This window comes from Callionymus lyra, chromosome 9 (assembly GCF_982586985.1).
Source record: "Callionymus lyra chromosome 9, fCalLyr1.hap1.1, whole genome shotgun sequence".
NCBI lineage: Eukaryota > Metazoa > Chordata > Actinopteri > Syngnathiformes > Callionymidae > Callionymus > Callionymus lyra.
This window is the reverse complement of record NC_141826.1, coordinates 9,464,880-9,485,286: the sequence shown is the minus strand read 5'-3', so window position 1 is coordinate 9,485,286 and position 20,407 is coordinate 9,464,880. Positions and strand designations below refer to the sequence as shown.

General features: G+C 37.3%; 2 protein-coding genes across 3 annotated transcripts in view; both read left to right on the top strand.

The window, feature by feature from the left end:
- cyfip2 (cytoplasmic FMR1 interacting protein 2) overlaps positions 1 to 8,188 on the top strand; it is a 29,356-nt gene extending 21,168 nt beyond the window's left edge. Inside the window, exons 25-30 of the mRNA XM_087799419.1 lie at positions 851 to 981; positions 3,442 to 3,514; positions 3,589 to 3,683; positions 4,731 to 4,969; positions 5,052 to 5,199; positions 6,464 to 8,188. Coding sequence (XP_087655545.1) covers positions 851 to 981; positions 3,442 to 3,514; positions 3,589 to 3,683; positions 4,731 to 4,969; positions 5,052 to 5,199; positions 6,464 to 6,631 — 854 coding nt within the window. The 3' untranslated portion in view covers positions 6,632 to 8,188. The remainder of the gene's footprint in view (positions 1 to 850; positions 982 to 3,441; positions 3,515 to 3,588; positions 3,684 to 4,730; positions 4,970 to 5,051; positions 5,200 to 6,463) is intronic.
- A 1,034-nt stretch (positions 8,189 to 9,222) lies between these two features.
- hmmr (hyaluronan-mediated motility receptor (RHAMM)) lies at positions 9,223 to 20,238 on the top strand. 2 transcript variants are annotated; one of them, XM_087798724.1, is made up of 28 exons: positions 9,223 to 9,347; positions 9,553 to 9,651; positions 9,745 to 9,836; positions 11,342 to 11,419; positions 11,497 to 11,685; positions 11,762 to 11,848; positions 11,924 to 12,035; positions 12,111 to 12,176; positions 12,481 to 12,554; positions 12,618 to 12,676; positions 12,743 to 13,110; positions 13,190 to 13,338; positions 13,423 to 13,655; positions 14,586 to 14,681; positions 14,759 to 14,956; positions 15,027 to 15,143; positions 15,971 to 16,066; positions 16,144 to 16,341; positions 16,412 to 16,528; positions 17,360 to 17,455; positions 17,533 to 17,730; positions 17,801 to 17,917; positions 18,749 to 18,844; positions 18,922 to 19,119; positions 19,190 to 19,304; positions 19,552 to 19,728; positions 19,797 to 19,959; positions 20,041 to 20,238. In XM_087798724.1, exons 1-28 carry the CDS (start codon positions 9,302 to 9,304, stop codon positions 20,055 to 20,057), a joined length of 3,651 nt encoding a protein of 1,216 aa, XP_087654850.1. In that variant the 5' UTR covers positions 9,223 to 9,301; the 3' UTR covers positions 20,058 to 20,238. The 2 variants fall into 2 exon arrangements, with proteins under 2 accessions (XP_087654850.1, XP_087654852.1); XM_087798726.1 differs by lacking the exons at positions 15,971 to 16,066; positions 16,144 to 16,341; positions 16,412 to 16,528.
- Positions 20,239 to 20,407: the final 169 nt, after the last annotated feature.

The window sequence follows — 20,407 nt, the reverse complement described above, 5'->3', positions numbered from 1 at the left end:
TAGTTTTCAAGTTTTTTATCGTTTGAATATCTGAAAATAATAGTATAGTATTATATCTCGTAAAGATGCTAAGAATCGATAGTATTAGCTAACTTGAGCGTAATTATTGGCTTTATAAATGTTGTTGGGTTAGATTCTTAATCAATGAAAAATAATGTTTCTAAATATTTTTTAAATATTTTAATGTCTTTATAATAAATGTATATATATATTTAAATTGATATTGTTTACCTGACACCATTAAATGTACACATCCCACATACCAGCAACTGCGGATTTTATCAGATACCTGTACACAAAAGGTAAAAATACACAAAGAATAAAATGAAAACTATTTAATCAATAATTGGGTATATATTTTAAGAAAAAATAATTACACTTTTATCAGAATGAACTGAGGAATACAAGTAAAATAAAAAGGCTGGTTTTGGCTTCATGGTTTGTAACCTGATTCTTCTTCATCCACGTCTGTTACTCAGATGGACTAACATGAGGTGTACAGTAATCCAAAGATTACTGATGTTCTGTACCTCGGCTTCTCCTGCTGGTTCAGAGAACTGTCATCCTACCGCCAGCGATACATGACAGCTCTGTTTGTGCCAATGCAGGTCACCAGGTCCACACTGACCTGATGCCTAACCTTTTGATCCTCACTTGGATTATCAATGACTTAATGAGGTTAAAGTTGGTGTCGATTCTGTGCTTAATGTCTGCGACTCCTGGTGCGAGTTCAGTCCACCGCACTGACCCCGAATGACCCATAAAGTTGACCAGAAAACGTTTTTTGCTCTTCTTTGAAATGGTCGACGAGGATGAGATCCATGTTTGTTTGCTTTCACTCTTGTCCCAGGAATCTTGGAGTTCTTCCACCATCAGCTCAAGGATATTATTGAGTATGCCGAGCTTAAGACAGATGTCTTCCAGAGCTTAAGGGAGGTGGGGAACGCCATCCTGTTCTGTCTGCTTATCGAACAAGCTCTGGTAAGACACTTTGACTGCAAGTGTGCTTTTCTCGTCAAACCTGAAATCCTCCTAATCCTCCCTCTCACTTGTGTTATGACAGGTTGTGCTCATTACTCGCTTCATCTTTTCTTTCTCAGCGTATATTTAACAATGTGCAAATAAGCCATTTGGGCAGCAACTCTACCTGTGAGAGTTGAGATGGTTTTTGGGCTGTTTTAATTAGAGAACTTTGGGTCCCCAACCTTGTTTGAACTGTGGGCTGGTTTTTGGTCGACATTATAGTCACAAACCAACCTTCAGATTAAAACTGCTAAAATAAATCATAAAGTATTTGTGTTTTTACTCATTATCACTAGATTAAATTCTAAAATGTTTATTTTTTTAGTAAACTCAACTGAATAAACGTGTCAGGAGTCGTGTGACGATATGATATATTACGATATATTGCAATACTGTAGAAACAACGATTTTTTTGGCTTTTACAACAAATACATGAGCAAATACTTTCTCTAATCAAATGTGAAAGTGCTTGTAGGAAAGTAGTTCTCAAAAATATTAACCAAAAATATAAACTTATATTACCAACGCACAATGAAGTGCAATAACTTTCTCAAACAACCTGGAGCATCATGCAATATCCAGTATCTGTGTTTACTTTTTTAACCTTTAACTTAAGTTTTAAAGCCAAAATGAGTCCAAAACATCAGCTTTTAAAGCTACTGAAGCCTGGTGTATCCTTTATTTTCACTCATTGTTGCCTTATCGCTTGTTTTGTTTTTCATAGGAAATGATGAATGTTGCCAACTAGTGGCCAGATGTTTAATTTCGCCACACAAATGAATAAACTCTGTGAATATTTGAGTGTTAATTCTAAATAAAACATTGAACTATTGTGTGTTTGAAATTTAAACCATCAAATAAATTTTAAATAAAATAAAATATTATTTCAAAGGTTAAAATACAGTGCAGATACAGTGCTATTGAATATCGATACAGTATCGGGATATATCGATATTTTTCTTACACCCGTAGTAATAATCAATATAACAGAAATTATACTGATAATTTTTGCTTTCCGTGCAACCTGGTGAAATGCTTATTGGACCATTACCAGTCCGTAAAGCAGAAGTTGGGGACCAGTACTGTGTATGATAATGTTTTTTAAATCTAGTAACATGTGTGTGTATATATAAATATATATATGTGTATAAACATAAGCTGGTTAAAAAATATTTTCGTAATCCTCAAGTGTGTGATTTCAATGTTTTCCCTAAACACAACTTTATTTTTCATTACACGCTGGCAACTACCACAGGTGGTAAGGATTTAGGTCTTGTTCTTACAGTAGAATGACCAGTTTCTCTCTGTCTCTAGTTTGAGCTTCTTTGATTTTCTGTTCTGTCGTTAGAACCCGAAACTAACATGTAACAAACATCTGACAAATAATCTCTCCCAAAGACTAAAATTGGCTTTTCCCATCAACAAGTCATGGAGGAGGAGACTCCGAGGATGCTTTGTCACAACAGTCTCTTTCTCTTCTGCTTCTAGAAACCTGTCTGCATGAACTCTTCTCTGACTGACTAACAGATTTTGTCTGAGCAGCATGTGCGTTGTTGTGTTGCCATTCACTAGCTGATGTGTGTGTGTGTGCATGTGTTTCAATAATGCATGTCTAACAGTCCACAACTGTTTTTTTTCAAATGTATTTAGTGTTAATTCTACCTTGAATATACAACGTATTCTCCAGACATAACATATTATCATCAAATTGTAATGTTTATTTTATACATTACATACATTTTTAAACTTGGTTTGATTATTAAGTTAGTTTTATAATTTATATTACTTTTTTTTAAAAACATTATTTAAAATCTAGAATTGATCTTGCAATAAGAACCTAATATTACCTTCATTATTAGCTTTATTAATGCTATTGGGTAAGATGTTGAACTCATTAAAAAAATATATTTTATATATTAACACATTTTAAAATGAAAATGAATTGGAATGTACAAATAATATCTTTATTTCTAAAACGTTTTACCGGTGTTGGGTTAGATGCTGAAATAATTAAAATAATAATATTTATAATAATTAATAATAATAAAAATTTAAAATGATCTTTTTACTTTTTTTAAGATTATTTTAGCTATTTTTCTTGTTTTTTGTTGATCTGAAAATAAAAGTATATGCTAATATTATATTATTTAAATGTATCTATATTAAAATGACACACATACAAAGGGTTTCAATAATTTAAAGATTTAAAGATGAAAAACATCTAAAAAACATTACTCTGAAGTGATTGCTGCAAAAAACAAATAAATAAAAAATTAAGATTTAGATTGTATTAATAATAATAAGAGGCATAAATAGAATCACACTTCCCCTGAGAGTCGTTGGCATGCTTGGTCCCTGAAATCTAACACAAAGTGTAACTGTGATCAAAGATTCCTTTTTTTCCTCTTCTGCTTTTAGTCCCAGGAGGAAGTGTGTGACCTGCTTCACGCTGCCCCGTTTCAGAATATCCTACCCAGAGTCTACATCAAAGGTAAATGTCATCGGACGCTCCGCGGCGTCATATTTGCTTTTAATTAAAACGTTTCATGCGTCTGGAATATTCAGAGGGCGAGCGTCTGGAAGTCAGGATGAAACGACTGGAGGCAAAGTACGCTCCTCTTCACCTCGTGCCTCTGATAGAGAGGTTGGGAACCCCACAGGTATGTTCACGAGTTATGGTTTTTACACTTTATATACAATATATACTACATAAACTATAGATAATATATTTCTTTATATTATATCAACAATGAATAAAATACACAAAAATAAAGGAAACAAGTCTGTACGTTAATTCTGTTTGGTCAAGCATTTATTGATATTTTTTCATGGAAATAGTTTTATTGTCATGTTGACTTTTGCTTATTTTACAATTCAGATCTGTATTCTGGTCTGTACAGTGGTCCCCCATTTATCGCGGGGCATAGGTACTAAAAAAATAACTCGCAATAGACGAATTCCGCAAAGTAATCAGCTTTATTTTTTACAATAATTATACATGTTTTATGGCCGGAAAACCCCTAACCACACACTTTTATACACTTTTCTCAGACAGGCATTGACATTTTCTAAATTAATACAATATTAGTAAGTGAAACCAAATATCAGAAACCTGTTTTCAAGCCCAAACGTTTTTATCAAATTTAATTTTAATAATCAATCTATGAGGTTTGTCACATACAGTTAGTACCAGTAGCTCACTGTTACCTTGACCAGCCTTTCTGGCGTCTTGACCGTAGTTAGACCCCCTAGTTTTCAATAACTAAGTTCCCAAAACTTTTCTAGGCGTCGGTAACTCGCCTTCTAGATAGTTTTGTATGAAAGTTGTCACAGGAATCGCAGGAAGTAACAAAATCTTTTGTTTGGCTTGAATGGTTTATATTTGGAAGCCGGACCACCGGACTTATCAAACACACAAACATGCGGCCGTTTTGCTCGCCGTCTCACAATTGCAACACATGCACACGCACACGTGCACACACCCTCGACTTCCCCTCATCCGCATCCACATCTACAACTTACATTACTACCTTATTAAGGTGGAACACTGGCTGTTAACACTGAGCCAATCAGCACGCTGAACACATGTGGTTCTCCCTGAGCCAATCAGCATACAGTATGCGCGTTCATACTGTATGCTGTAAAAGTAGCACTTAAAATTACACTTAAAAAAAAAAGTATCTCAATTCTTCTTCTCTCGCTGCCAGCAAATCGCCATTGCTCGTGAGGGAGACCTGCTGACCAAAGAGCGCCTCTGCTGTGGCCTTTCCATGTTCGAGGTCATCCTGACACGCATACGCAGCTTCCTGCAGGACGGCGTGTGGCGCGGCCCTCCGCCGACCAACGGCGTCATGCACGTCGACGAGTGCATGGAATTCCACCGCCTCTGGAGCGCCATGCAGTTCGTCTACTGCATCCCAGTGGGCACCCACGAGTTTACAGCTGAGTGAGTAACGCCGTCTTTGGGTGACGTGTGAGGGAAAAATGACCTCAAATAATCGGGATGTGGACCCTGGTCGGGGTTTCAGGCAGTGCTTTGGTGACGGGCTTAACTGGGCCGGCTGTGCCATCATCGTGCTTTTGGGACAACAGCGCCGCTTCGACCTGTTCGACTTCTGCTACCACCTGCTCAAAGTCCAAAGACAGGACGGCAAAGATGAGATCATCAAAAATGTGGTGCGTATTTAAGAATAAGTCTTATCTTATACCTTGTGTGTTCATTTAAACTTGTAATCTATCTTTAATTTTATTTTTAATCTTGTCCAGTTTTAGCTGCTATAAGGCCAAACATTGTCCAGCTTTAACTAGTGATGGTCTGGTGAAGCTTCATGAAGCAGTGTCATTATTTTCAGAGCCCACAAGATGGCGGTCTCTGCACTATTTCCTTTGTTTTGAACGACTGTTCTAATGAAACTTCACATCATTTATAAACTGAGGGCGCCACCTACTGACCTTTAAACAACATGACACTGCTTCATGAAGCTTCATCAGCCATCATTAGCTTTAAACAGTCAATACATTTTTTTTTTGTTTTACATGAAAACCACCCTTTAAGGCAGGGATTGACACCACCGTTTCCTCAGGGGCCACTTTATATACTGTGACTGTTATAAGGGGTCGTCAATCCAATAGGAAGAAAGGAAAAAGAATGTTGTGATGAATGATTTTTAATGAGCATTAGTCTCAATCTTAGTGTATACTTTTACGGTTCATTTTTCTGGAGTTTAAATCTTGTTTATCATAATCACACCCACTCTGCTGTGATTGGTCAAACATCAAGGTTTGTCACGCAGTGTCATCAATCCTGGAAGTATCCACCTCCAAGGGACTCGTTGTATAAACAAAGCAGGGCGTGATTACAATTGGCTCTTGAAGTGAATCCATTATTACATCATTATGGACTCCGCTCTTGTAACCTCTCGTTCGCCGTGATTTCAGATAAAAACAACAACAAAAATAAATCATCATGGCTTTTCAAACCGTATTAATCAATACCATATGAACTATTTAAAATGTTTTTCTTTCTCTATGGCCAAGTAAAATGCTTCAAGTACCGTTGGTTGGGGACAACTGTGGAGACCAAAAACATTGTTTCCTTTGGGCTAAACTTATTTTGAAATAATTAAAAGTAGTATTTTATTCTATGATCTTACCTCGAGAATACTTTGCATTCCATCCTGACATTTAACATTTTTCTCTCTGTCAGATATATATGTTAATGCTTGACAAAAGTAGTTGACTATGAGAAGAATAACTCTGTGAACATTAATTAAGACGTTTAAGCTTAATTTTCCTTTTGTAGCACGTTTTAGACTATTTTTGCATTTTCCAACAATATTTAGCAACGTGTTAAATTACAGTCACATGACCAGCATTTACGTTGCGTCTTGTTTATCCTATTCCTTGGTTCGTTCCTAAACCCTGTGTGTGTCTCCCACAGCCCTTGAAGAAGATGGCCGACCGCATCAGGAAGTACCAGATCCTTAACAACGAGATCTTCGCCATCCTCAACAAGTACATGAAGGCGGTGGAGACGGACAGTTCCACTGTGGAGCACGTTCGCTGTTTTCAACCTCCCATCCACCAATCGCTCGCGACCACGTGCTGAAAAAACAAAACAAAAAAAAAACCTGTCACACATTCTTTATAATGTTGTCCTCAAGGGTGTGCGGATAAAGGTTTCGGATCCGAATTAACATAACTGACAAGAACCCGGAGTCTACGTCCACACTACACGTTGTTGTGACTGTGTTTCAATGTGGCATGTGGAACAAATACGCTTACCAACGTGACACAGACGTGTTCGCTTCATGTCTCCATCGTTTTGGGAGGTTTGGTTTAGACAAACGCTAGCACAAGAGGTCACGTGACCTCAGGTGTGGTATGGTAGAGAGAGCCTTCAGAGTAGTGTGGATGTAGAGGCTCTGATGTGACGAGAGGAAGCGGTGAAAAATTAGTTTTTCGTCTCAGAAGCAAGCTTAATCCTGTTCTCCCCCTCACTTGTCGATTCGACAAAATATCTTCCGTCTCTGAGACTGATTTTCCAATTTAAGCCTCCCAACATTAAGTCAGAAAATAAGAAAAAACAACAACACAAAAACGTGTTTATGACTAATATTAAAGCAAATTGATGCTCCAAAGAATGCAAGTACGAAGCTCCACTATGGCACAACTATTATTAGAATATATCTTCGTGCAATAATTTCTCTCCTCATTTGATCACAAAATTATTTTCATTCTTCACAATCCGCTTGCTTTCATTAGCCGCCTTCCTCTTTTTTATTTTCACAAACACATTTCTACCCCATTAACAATGTAAATTTCACTGTTGAACTAAGTGAAGTGTTGTGTGTCGTAACTGTCCTTGTTTTTATATTCTTCATATTTTATTATTTACTCATCACAGCGTTTACTTTGCCTCTATTGCTGACTGGAAAACTCACTTTTCAATATATTTATCGGTTTGAAAGTTGCTTTTTGTTGCACCGTATGTGATCATGATCTTTCGTTGGGGAACGTGATGCTGTGCGGTAGTTACAGCGACGACATAAAGGTATTGGTAGAAATACCTCTCGGTTGTACAAAGACAGTGCTGTGTTACTTTGGCTCATTTCAGTGTGAATAGCTGCTGTGATAAAAAAAAAAATACTGACACACAAATAGAAGGAAACTGACTCAATGTCAGTTATAAAGAAGAGTTTCCAGAATATAATCAGTATTTACTATTAACTTTTACTTTATTTTAGATTAGTCACTTAAATATGCAAAAGAATTCCTAATTTTTTACACAAAAATAAGACGTTATTAGGTCACCCTTTAACATGTTCTGCTTCGTTTTGACTCGAGAAAGTTTCTTGCCTTTGTTATTCCAGTATCTTTTTTTTTTTTTTCATCATATTTATTATGTTCATTTAAAGGTTTATCTAGTTAAAAACGAAAGGTACCAGTGTATCATCTCAGACCTTAAGCATGGAAAAGTGTAATTTATTGTCATCAATGGCTCCATTTTGTGACATGAGGCTTTGTTTATGATATTGCTGTACAAGTGGCCATGTTTTGAAGTACAAAAGCAACTGAGAAAAGATTATAAAATGTACAACAAAATTCCTGGAAAGGATTTGAAATATGTTGTATTTCCATGAAATAAAATGTTTAACTGAAAAAGATACAACTCTGGGTTTTGTTATTGTTTCCATTGATTTTCTGTTCAGCTTAATGTGGAGAATGCTTCTCTTTTTGTGACATTTAGTTATATTACTAGGATGTTATTCTGTTTAAAATGCCACTGAAAATGTTTGCAATTCATACCATGAACTCAAACCATTAGGAAATTAAAGTGAATTTTCTTTCAAGGTATTCCACTGAGATAGTTTGATGGTACTTCAGTTAAAACCCTCGACAGGTCGCCAGTCCATCAGAGATGATGAAGACACATTTAAGGATTATCAATTAACTTGTATGTTTTTTCACTATAGGAGGACACCAGAGTGCATAGGTTAAAACCAAACTGTCATATGGAGAACATGACGACATGCAATTGTAGGAACATATAATAATAATATTTTTCTTTTAACTTTTACATGCACAATGTTTTGAGGGCTCGAGGAAAAGAAACATTGACAACCAAATGCCGTTTGGGAGGAGTGATTGTGTGCAATAATTACATAAAAAGAATTAAAACTTCACAGCCAAAATACGTCATTATTATATATATATATATATTTTTAATAAAGTTACAATGTTGCATTAGTGTAATGAAGAAAAAAGGGGTAATTTATTTTTCAATGGTATGTTTTTGTTCTATAAATGTGTTTGTTTTTATAAGTTTCATATGTATTTGATTTTTTTTTAGTGAGTATTTTTTAAATTATTTAAGAATCTTTGATTTATTGTTGGCAATAGAAAAAGGCGCTTCTTGTAAAATGAGGAACGAAATCACTGACATTGAACTTTTTTTATTTGAATAAAATTGATTACATTTTTTTAATTTAGATTTAGGAATTTAATCCCCGCTAAAACGAAAGAATATATATTTTAGCTTCGATATTAAACGTTACATTTTGATTCGAATTTCGAATTTGTCGCAGGTGAAGAAGGTGCGCGCATGCGCGTCCTCCTGACGTCACACAATACTGTTCGCTGATTGGCTACAAACAGGTCGAACGCTCGATGCCGTAACGTTTGAAATTTCAGCGGCAGGAGGAGGACGTTGCGTCTGCTGTGTGTGTTGTTGTTGTTCACGAGCTGCGCTCTTGCCTCGTCAACATTATCAGAAAACATGTCTTTCTCCAAAGCTCCACTGAAGCGTTTCAACGAACATGTCGGTAAGTTAACGTCTCGCCCGCAGACGAACCGTGTTAGCACCGTGTTGTTGACATGCTAACTATGCTATTAGCTAGCGCTGTCATTGTTGTCGTCCTCACCTAATCCAAGCAGGTTAACTGGTCTGTCGCTAAACCTCGTCGAGCCGTTATCACTGTTAGCAGGTGGATTACGATAATGGACTTAAGGTTGTGCTTTTAACCGAAGGTTGCGCCCCAGCGCCGGGGATCTACGAGATTAAACCCGGGGAACCCAAAGGAGCAGCTTCCTTCAACAGATCTGATCGATTCAAACCTCCTAAGACAGGTCAGTGGCTCCAATAAGCACATTAAAGCACACAGAATCACTTGACCTCTGTGTTTGTTGTGATCACTCTCTGTGGGGTTGTTTTTTTTTTAGTTGCAGGAAGCTCCTTAGCTCCTCGACCATCATCTCCATCCAGACATCCATTAGTGTCACCTGTCAGGAGGACTTTGTCAGTGGACGTCCTCGTAAGTTGTCTCGCTCACTCACAAGCCAAAGAAGCCTTCTGTTAGAAATACACTTGGCATGACTCTGTTATTTCAGTAAAGTTAGTTTGAATCATTCTAATTAAAGTGGCATTTTATTTTTGTGGAATTTATAAAGGGTTAAGTAAGTAGGTAAGTAAAGATTATTTATAACAACGCCTTTCTAGACCAGGGTCACAAAGTGCCTTTACAATCAAAAACAATATACAGATACAATGCATGCATTAAAGATCAACACACATAAGAGTTTTAGAAAATCACGGGAAAGCCTGCACAAATTAGAATGTCTTAAGATGTTTCTTGAAGGTGTCAGTCAAACACAGAGGGAGAAGAAGATCGTTCCAAAGCTTAGGAGCAACTGGAAGGATTTCTCTCCTCTGGTCCAGAAGGGTGTTCAGGAACCATCAGTAGATTCTGATCCACAGACCTCAAACCATGTATAGATAGCTCTGAAAGTAAGAACCAGAATTTTAAAATTGAGCCTGAAAGAAACTTTCAGTCAGTGAAGAGTTTTAAGGATCGAGGAAATGTGATTTCTTCTACTAGACCGGATAACAATTCTCGCTGCATAGTTTTGTATTAACTGCAGGCGAGAAGGCTCCTTCTTGTTTAGACTAAAAGGTCTTTACTTTTACTTTAAAGCTAAAAGTTCAACATTTCATTCAATGTTTTTCTTTATTTTCATGAATATTTAGATTGTAAATTATCACTGAAGGCATCAAAACTATGAATGAATACGTATCGAATGATGTACTTGACAAACTAATATAATAAAATAACTGACTTATAGTCTAGTTTCTTCAAAGTAGCCACTTTTCTTCTAAACAAATATTTGCAGACTTTTATCTTTGTCTTGATCAATTCAAGAGGTAGTCACCTTACATGTTTTTCAACTCGCAGGTATGTCTTGTCTTTGTTGCTTTGTGGAATTTCTTGACTATTTAATAGTGTTGGTCCATCTGTTGTGTTGTGTAAAAGTTAGGTTGAAACGCAGCCAACGGCACATATTGGACAACTGTTAGAATTGAAATTATGACAAGAACCAATCTGCTAAATTAAGAGACACGAGTGACCATCATTACTTTAAGAAACGAAGATCAGCCAGACCAGAAAATTGCAAAAACTTTGGACATACCTAAAAGGCTCTCTGTTTTTGTCTATATTTTTTTGTCAAAATATGCTGTCATTCAAGTTGAGCTGCTTTTGTTGCACTACAGTAAAAAAAACATTCCATAAAGCTAAGTTAGACCTTGGCGGATGTGGCCCTCAAAACGAGTATACAAAGTGTTTTGTTAAAAAGCTCACTTCTTGTCATGACAAAAACTGAGTAGATTAACTGATTTAACAAAAATGAACATTCCCAAACCTACAAATGATTTAGCATATCTATTTATATTCAGTCTTCTGAAGGTGAAACTATTTTCTTCTTGGGAGGATGGACAATGAATTTTTTGACCTTTGTGAAATGAACCACTATCTCTTTACAGTCAGAAGGATCGACTCTTAAGAAAGGGAAGCAAAGCATGACTTTTGAGAAGAAGCTAACGGTTCAGCTGGAAAATGAGGTACTTAAACATTACACCCCTTTTTAATTAAATTTAGATATTTCTCTTGTTATAGCCTTGTTGTTTCCTCCTCGCAGATCCGAACACTGGTACAGCAGCGTGGAGAGCAAGACCGGCGCTTTCTCTCGTTGGAGGAAGAGTCGAAAAAAGTTGAGGCTAAGCTGCTGGCTTCCCTCAGGGAGAAGACTGCACTCGGTGCCAACGTTCAAACGCTGGAGAGGCAGAAAGCAGAGCTAAAAAAAGTCAATGATTTCCTCAAGAACAAGGTCGGAATAAGAGAAAATGGTTAATTTAAAAAACATTATTCAAAGTCACATTTTCAAAGGGTACATCTTCCTTCAGGTTTCTGCTGACACCACCAAAAAGAGAATACATTCCCTCACTACGGAACTGATGGAGGCCAGAAACAATTTGGACAGTAAAAACAAGGTGCAACGACTTCTTCTCATCTTTTGGTCAAACCTCTCGTTCAGTGATGATGACCTTCTTCTTATTGTCCCGCAGGAGTTAAATAGTCTGCAGGGTAACACACGAGACGGACTTAAAAAGCTAGAAGGTGATCTCCGAACTGCCAACAAGACAATAACTAGCCTTAAAGATAAGCGTAAAGATTTAGGTGAGCTCCAATTATTTTCAATTTTTGGAAAGTGATCATTGTAATTTTACCGCACGTTGTTTTGCCTGTTTACAGATGACCTTTATCGAGTCACAAAAAATATCAATGAGGAGCTGGAGAGTGAGAACGCCAGATTGCAAGGTACAAAAAAGTGTTTTTTGGAGATGAATGTTCTCAGAAAAAGTTGTATATATCTATTTCCAACATGTTTGCTCAATGATCCTTAAAAAATGAGCATGAAAAACAGAAATAAATACCAACGATAAACAAATCCAAATGTTTTTCTCAGAAAAACACGCTTCTTTGTGTGTTTAAATAGATTCATGCTTATCATATTAATAAGATGGTCGTACCTGTCTTCACCTTGGAAAGATTTTAAGGAACTATTTTGCTTCCACAAGAAGCAAAACTCTATTATAATTGAGGTTTGGTTGATGTTTTTCAGCTGTGGTGCAAGAGCTTACACAGGAGGTCAAAGCCTTGCAGGGATACTTGGATGCTGCGAATGAACAGATCCAGGTAGAGCCGGAAATTCACTTCATTAAATTGTATTTCGAGGCATGAATCTTTTTTATCTTGTAGGATCTTCGCCTCAAACTTGAAAAAACCTCTGCTGAAGAATCTCAACAGGACAGAATCAAGTACGATTTAACCAACAGCAAGATTTTGTGAATGCATTCTAATGTTTGTTTGTATTATTTTTTCAGAGACCTGGAGATTGAGCTGGAACAGCGCATCACAGAGCTGTTGACGACTGAAGACCTGTTGACTCAAAAAAAGAGTGAAGCCTTAAAATGCCAGCAAGACCTGGAGGCTTCTCGTCAGGCTTTAGATGAGACGAAGCGGCAGTTGGAAGAGAAGGAGCTGGAGTTGAGGAAGTCACAGAACTCCGCGATCGACCTTGAGGAGCAGTTGAGGGTCGCTAAGCAAGATGTGCTGGACTCTCAGGGGGCTCTTTTGAAGCAGGAAAAGGAGGTGCTTCGATTCCGAGAGGCGCTCAGGAGAACAGAACAGGAACTGGACGAGAGGGTGGCACACATGGAGCAGAAGTGGATGTTGTCTGAGGAGGAGAAAAGTATGCATCACCTTCTTGATTTGTGGAAATTTCAGCTGTAGATCAAAGTTTGACGATCGTGCTTGAATGATTCTTTCAGAGCGAACACAGGTGGAAGATCTGAGGAGAGTGGAGGAGTTAAAAGCAGAAGTCAACAGGCTGATGAAGACCATCAACGATGAGCAGACAAAGCGATTCCAGCTGGAGCAGCTACATGAAGCCGTTTCAGAAGAACTGGCCAAAGAAAAGGTTTTTAAAAAAAAAAAAAAATCTCAGGAGGTTCAATTATTAAAGTTGCTTTCATATATTTGATTTACTCTTTATTTCCCGTAGGCCCTTGTCGACTCTTTGTCGGTGCTGTTCGAGCAAGAGAAGCAGGACTCTGAAGAGAAGTTTAAACAGCTGGAGGATGAGATGGAGGAGGTGCTGGGGGAGTTGTCTCTGATGGAAAATGCTCAGAGCAGACTGGAGGTCATGGAGAAGAGTCAGGAGGCTTGCGATAGGCTGCAGGAGGAAAAGGAAGAACGAGAGAGGGAGCTGTGCGACGCAAAGGAACTTCTGAACAAGTGAGTAGGAAACGTATGCTGTAGGCCTATGATCTGGACCTGCTGGAGCTCATCTGATGATGTAAGTGCGGCTATATTTGGACAAGAAAAGAATCTAATGGCCATTACATATAGAAAGGCTACAAGAAATATAACCTTAAGCCACATTGTCAGAAGTAAAAGTGGTGCAACATGCCATTAAACTACATTCTTCACACACTATATTATGCAGCAGCAATTAACTAACATTAACCCTTAATATTTATCTCTTTATTCAATTTTAATAAAACAAAATGACAAACTTGACATGATGAACCTCGACTTCCTTTTACCTGTTTTCAAATGTAAAAAAAAAAAAGTATATTTGACAATAAATAGTTGCAAACACATTAAGAACATGCATGTCATGATTATTTAAAAAGGGCACAATTGAAATGATAAACTTGTTCTTTAATTAACTACAGTTTAATTTTGTAAAACTCTACGACCGTCTTTATGGTTCTTATAAATGGCAATAGATGACAAACCAATAAACGACAATGATCACATCTAAGAAGTCGCATTGTTTTACATGATCTTGTTCAGAGTTCTATTTTATTTACTAGATTTAAAAAAAAATCGAGTAGATCTATTTTATACTATGTAAGTAAGTAATTTATATTTGTAGATACCCAATTAAATATATACTTTAAAAGATCAAGACGCATAAGACAAACACAAGAGTCTCAGAGAATAAAGGAAAACTATTTTCGACAATGGTTAAACCACATGCTAGACACAAATCTTTATTTTTAATTACTTAAAAAAGGATTAAAAAAAAAAGTGACATATTTTTCACATCTTATTTTTATTTATCTATTGATCAGTTTAGTTTTTAAATTGACAACAGCTATTAAATGTATTTAATTATTTTTAAAAGGAAAATAAGTCTACTTTTTTAACCTTATTCAGAAAAGACACTGAACATTCCTCCGCCATGATGGATCTTCAAGACACTCACCTAACATCCCTCAATAAAATCCAGGAGGTTCTCACAGAGCTGGAGAGGTGAGGATTGATTTCTCTTCTCAGATTTGTTGAGCTTTGGTTTGAAAATTGTGCTGAAAATGTATCACAACTTTCAGCACGAAAAAGTCTCTGAGTGCCGCTGAGGAGAAGCAGAAGAGTCTGGAGGTGGAGGCAGAGCGAGTGAACCTCCACATAAAGGACTTGGACAGAGTGGTTGAACAAAAAGAGGAGCTGATGAAGAGAGTGACGGGTGATTTGGAGGAGCAGCAGAAGATGATGTTGGAGGAGAGAGAAGCTTGGGAGAGGAAAGCTGAGTAAGTCTTCGTAAGAGTGAAAACACTTCAGGTTTGAGTAGTTTTCTTAAACCTGCTTTTCTTTCCACAGAACGGTACAGATGACACTCTCTGAGAAGGAGAAGGAGGTCGAAGCCTTCGAGAGACTGCAGGAGGAAAAGGAAGAACTTAAGACAGAGCTGTGCGACGCAAAGGAGCTTTTGAACAAGTGAGTAGGATATTTGAGTCTTGCACAAGAGATTAAAAAAGGGAAGGATCATGATTATTCTGACCTTAAATCACCTAAAATGATATTCAAGACACGGCGTTAAATGCCAAATAATGCTATACGATAGCAGTTTAGTGACAGGCTAATTGCATAATGACAACACGTCCTGAACTGCAGTGCATGCTGACATTGATCCCATTTTCTCTTGCATTAATAAAAAAAAAATACTGACAAACTGAAGATTAATATTTTCTATACATTATTGTTCTTAAAAAATAAATGCAAAGTCATATATAGTTGCAAACACTAAAGGTGCTGATTTAGATAATACACATGTTTTTTACATAGCTACTGTTAACCTTTTTACACCAGGAGTAACTTAATTTCCATCTTATTTTTTTCTTTAAATCTAATGTTTTGGACAGTGTTGGTGCACCTTATACACGCATGCTTGTCTTTCTTTAAATGTTCATGTATATATGTGGTAACTAAGAGCATTATAAATAATTGTACATATACATTACTACACATTTTTTACCTTTTATAAAATTAAGTCTGGTCTGAGTGTGGCACATTTTCCCTTTTTTTTAACATCTCATTGAAAAGTAAATTTGATAAATTGACCATTTTTACATTCCTTTTATGATTTTTAGGTTAAGGGAGAAAATGGCAAAATCTATTTGGGAATGAGACCAACATAAAACAAAATGCCTGGGACTTATAGAGTCTTTTTATTCTTTCTTTTGTGACTAATGTTGATTATTTGTGTATCAAAAAATGTATTTATTTTTAAGAATATGAATCTATTTTTGTTTACCATTACTCAGAAAAGACACTGAACATTCCTCTGCCATGATGGATCTTCAAGACGCTCACCTAACATCCCTCAATAAAATCCAGGAGGTTCTCACAGAGCTGGAGAGGTGAGGGTTGATTCCTCTTCTCATATTTGTTGAGCTTGGGTTTGAAAATTGTGCTGAAAATGTATCACAACTTTCAGCACGAAAAAGTCTCTGAGTGCCGCTGAGGAGAAGCAGAAGAGTCTGGAGGTGGAGGCAGAGCGAGTGAACCTCCACATAAAGGACTTGGACAGAGTGGTTGAACAAAAAGAGGAGCTGATGAAGAGAGTGACGGGTGATTTGGAGGAGCAGCAGAAGATGATGTTGGAGGAGAGAGAAGCTTGGGAGAGGAAAGCTGAGTAAGTCTTCGTAAGAGTGAAAACACTTCAGGTTTGAGTAGTTTTCTTAAACCTGCTTTTCTTTCCGCAGAACGGTACAGATGACACTCTCTGAGAAGGAGAAGGAGGTCGAGGCCTTTGAGAGACTGCAGGAGGAAAAGGAAGAACTAGAGAAAGAACTGTGCGACGCAAAGGAACTTTTGAACAAGTGAGTAGGAATTTTTAGTTTGCACAAGAGATTAAAAAAGAGAAAGCTCACGAGAATTCTGACCTTAAATCACCTAAAACTATGTTCAAGAAACGGCGTTAAACACCAAATAATGCTATACGATAGCAGATTAGTGACAGGCAAGTGCATAATAAGAACACATACTGAACTGCAGTGCATGCTGGGAAAGCACTTCTGACATTGATCCCATTTTCTCTTGCATTAATAAAAACAAAAAATACTGAAACTGAAAGTTAATATTTTGTAAACATTATGCATTTGTGTTTAATTTTTACGAACGATAAATAGTTGCAAACACTAATAGTGCTATTCTTCACCGTTTTACAGCAGGAGTAATTTTATTGCTCATCTTAATGTAGAATTTACAAATTATGAAACTGTTATAAATATTTGTCCGAACTGCGTCTTGACTTATTCCTGGAAAAATGACATTGTTTTCATATATTTTTTCAGTTTTATGTTATTTTATTTCTTTCTTTATTAAAAAATGTATTAGGAGCATTATAAATAATTGTAAATAAACATTACTACACATTTATTACCCTTGGAAAACTAAGTCTAGTTTGCGTGCCCCACATTTCTTTTTTCCGTCTCATTGAAAAGTTAATTCTAAGTTGACCGTTTTTTTTAATGTTTTTCAAGTTAAGGAAGAAATCGACAAAATCTGTATCGATTTGTGGGAATAAAAAAAAAAAAAAAATCTGGACTTCCATAGTCTTTTTCTTCTTTCTTTTATGACTATTATTGATTATTTGTGAATCAACTAATGTGTTTAAGAATATGAATCTATTTTTGTTTAACCTAATTCAGAAAAGACACTGAACATTCCTCCGCCATGATGGATCTTCAAGACGCTCGCCTAACGTCCCTCAACAAAATCCAGGAGGTTCTCACAGAGCTGGAGAGGTGAGGATTGATTTCTCTTCTCATATTTGTTGAGCTTGGGTTTGAAAATTGTGCTGAAAATGTATCACAACTTTCAGCACGAAAAAGTCTCTGAGTGCCGCTGAGGAGAAGCAGAAGAGTCTGGAGGTGGAGGCAGAGCGAGTGAACCTCCACATAAAGGACTTGGACAGAGTGGTTGAACAAAAAGAGGAGCTGATGAAGAGAGTGACGGGTGATTTGGAGGAGCAGCAGAAGATGATGTTGGAGGAGAGAGAAGCTTGGGAGAGGAAAGCTGAGTAAGTCTTCGTAAGAGTGAAAACACTTCAGGTTTGAGTAGTTTTCTTAAACCTGCTTTTCTTTCCGCAGAACGGTACAGATGACACTCTCTGAGAAGGAGAAGGAGGTCGAGGCCTTTGAGAGACTGCAGGAGGAAAAGGAAGAACTAGAGAAAGAACTGTGCGACGCAAAGGAACTTTTGAACAAGTGAGTAGGAATTTTTAGTTTGCACAAGAGATTAAAAAAGAGAAAGCTCACGAGAATTCTGACCTTAAATCACCTAAAACTATGTTCAAGAAACGGCGTTAAACACCAAATAATGCTATACGATAGCAGATTAGTGACAGGCAAGTGCATAATAAGAACACATACTGAACTGCAGTGCATGCTGGGAAAGCACTTCTGACATTGATCCCATTTTCTCTTGCATTAATAAAAACAAAAAATACTGAAACTGAAAGTTAATATTTTGTAAACATTATGCATTTGTGTTTAATTTTTACGAACGATAAATAGTTGCAAACACTAATAGTGCTATTCTTCACCGTTTTACAGCAGGAGTAATTTTATTGCTCATCTTAATGTAGAATTTACAAATTATGAAACTGTTATAAATATTTGTCCGAACTGCGTCTTGACTTATTCCTGGAAAAATGACATTGTTTTCATATATTTTTTCAGTTTTATGTTATTTTATTTCTTTCTTTATTAAAAAATGTATTAGGAGCATTATAAATAATTGTAAATAAACATTACTACACATTTATTACCCTTGGAAAACTAAGTCTAGTTTGCGTGCCCCACATTTCTTTTTTCCGTCTCATTGAAAAGTTAATTCTAAGTTGACCGTTTTTTTTAATGTTTTTCAAGTTAAGGAAGAAATCGACAAAATCTGTATCGATTTGTGGGAATAAAAAAAAAAAAAAAATCTGGACTTCCATAGTCTTTTTCTTCTTTCTTTTATGACTATTATTGATTATTTGTGAATCAACTAATGTGTTTAAGAATATGAATCTATTTTTGTTTAACCTAATTCAGAAAAGACACTGAACATTCCTCCGCCATGATGGATCTTCAAGACGCTCGCCTAACGTCCCTCAACAAAATCCAGGAGGTTCTCACAGAGCTGGAGAGGTGAGGATTGATTTCTCTTCTCAGATTTGTTGAGCTTTGGTTTGAAAATTGTGCTGAAAATGTATCACAACTTTCAGCACGAAAAAGTCTCTGAGTGCCGCTGAGGAGAAGCAGAAGAGTCTGGAGGTGGAGGCAGAGCGAGTGAACCTCCACATAAAGGACTTGGACAGAGTGGTTGAACAAAAAGAGGAGCTGATGAAGAGAGTGACGGGTGATTTGGAGGAGCAGCAGAAGATGATGTTGGAGGAGAGAGAAGCTTGGGAGAGGAAAGCGGAGTAAGTCTTCGTAAGAGTGAAAACACTTCAGGTTTGAGTAGTTTTCTTAAACCTGCTTTTCTTCCTACAGAGTGTTGCAGATGAGGCTCGCTGAGAAGGAGAAGGAGTTCAGAGCCAGGGAGGGAAGTCAGGCGGCACTGACCAGGGAGCTCCAGCAGAAGCTCCAGGTCCTGATCCAAGAGAAGGTATTATCACACTTTGATCTTTGTACTTACGGCCCAAAATAAGTTTAATTTAAATGTGACCAGGATTAGTGAGTTTGACTTGGCTTAGCAACATGAAGGTGGAAACTGAGCTGTCGTTACTGACTATAAATGGTAAAGAATGACAGAAGACACTTGTGGTATTCAAAGGTGTTGCGCTCTAGTGTAACGAAGGGAACCCTGGTGTGAGCCTGAAATTCTCCTTCTGATTCCCGCCTCCGTCCTTTAGGAGCAGCTGGTTTCGTTTGCCTCCGAGCGAAACGCACTACTCAGCGAAAACGGAGCAAATCAAGATGAGCTGAGCAAACTGGCCGACGCCTACTCTCGCCTGCTGGGTCACCAGAACCAGAAGCAGAAAATCAAACACATCATGAAGCTCAAGGATGAAAACCTGACCCTCAAACAGGTGCGCAGCGACATGAGCGGTTCTCGACGACTTATCTTAGGCTAACACCAGGGTTTCTGTGCGAGCAGGAGTTGTCTAAGCTGCGCCGGCAGGTCAAAGGTCAAAAGTGCGATCTGGATCAGCTGAAAGAGAAACTTCCCGGGGGTCCCCGTCACAGGTTCGATCCCAGCAAGGCGTTCCAGCACGACAAAGAGAACCAGGACACGGAAACAGCCGGACCTCTGAGAGAAGGTGAGAAACCCCAAAATAATGAAACGGGAATTTATTTAAAACATTTTTAAAATGGAGACTAATTCTTGTTTCTGTCGTCAGGGAATCATTGTATGTGACCTGGGACGAGGTAAACAAGACGAGAGCATTTATTTTTTTATGTCTTCTAACTATTTTAACTCATTAATGTAGATTTGTCTGGGTTTTATCTGGGGGAAAAAAGACGTTGGAGTGGAAGATGTTCCTTTTTTTTAACTAATCATATGAACTGTTCTTAATTTAGTTGTAAATAAAAGTTTGTTTTTTTTCAACACCAAATATGCTTTCCAATTTTTCATATATCAGGATTTTTCGTTCATGTCCGCCTTCATCCAGCAGAGGGGAGTGTAAGACTGGTCACAAACGCTCCTAAATCTAAACAAACGTACACGAATCATAGACTCGAGCTGCATGTTTAGGGAACGGGCCA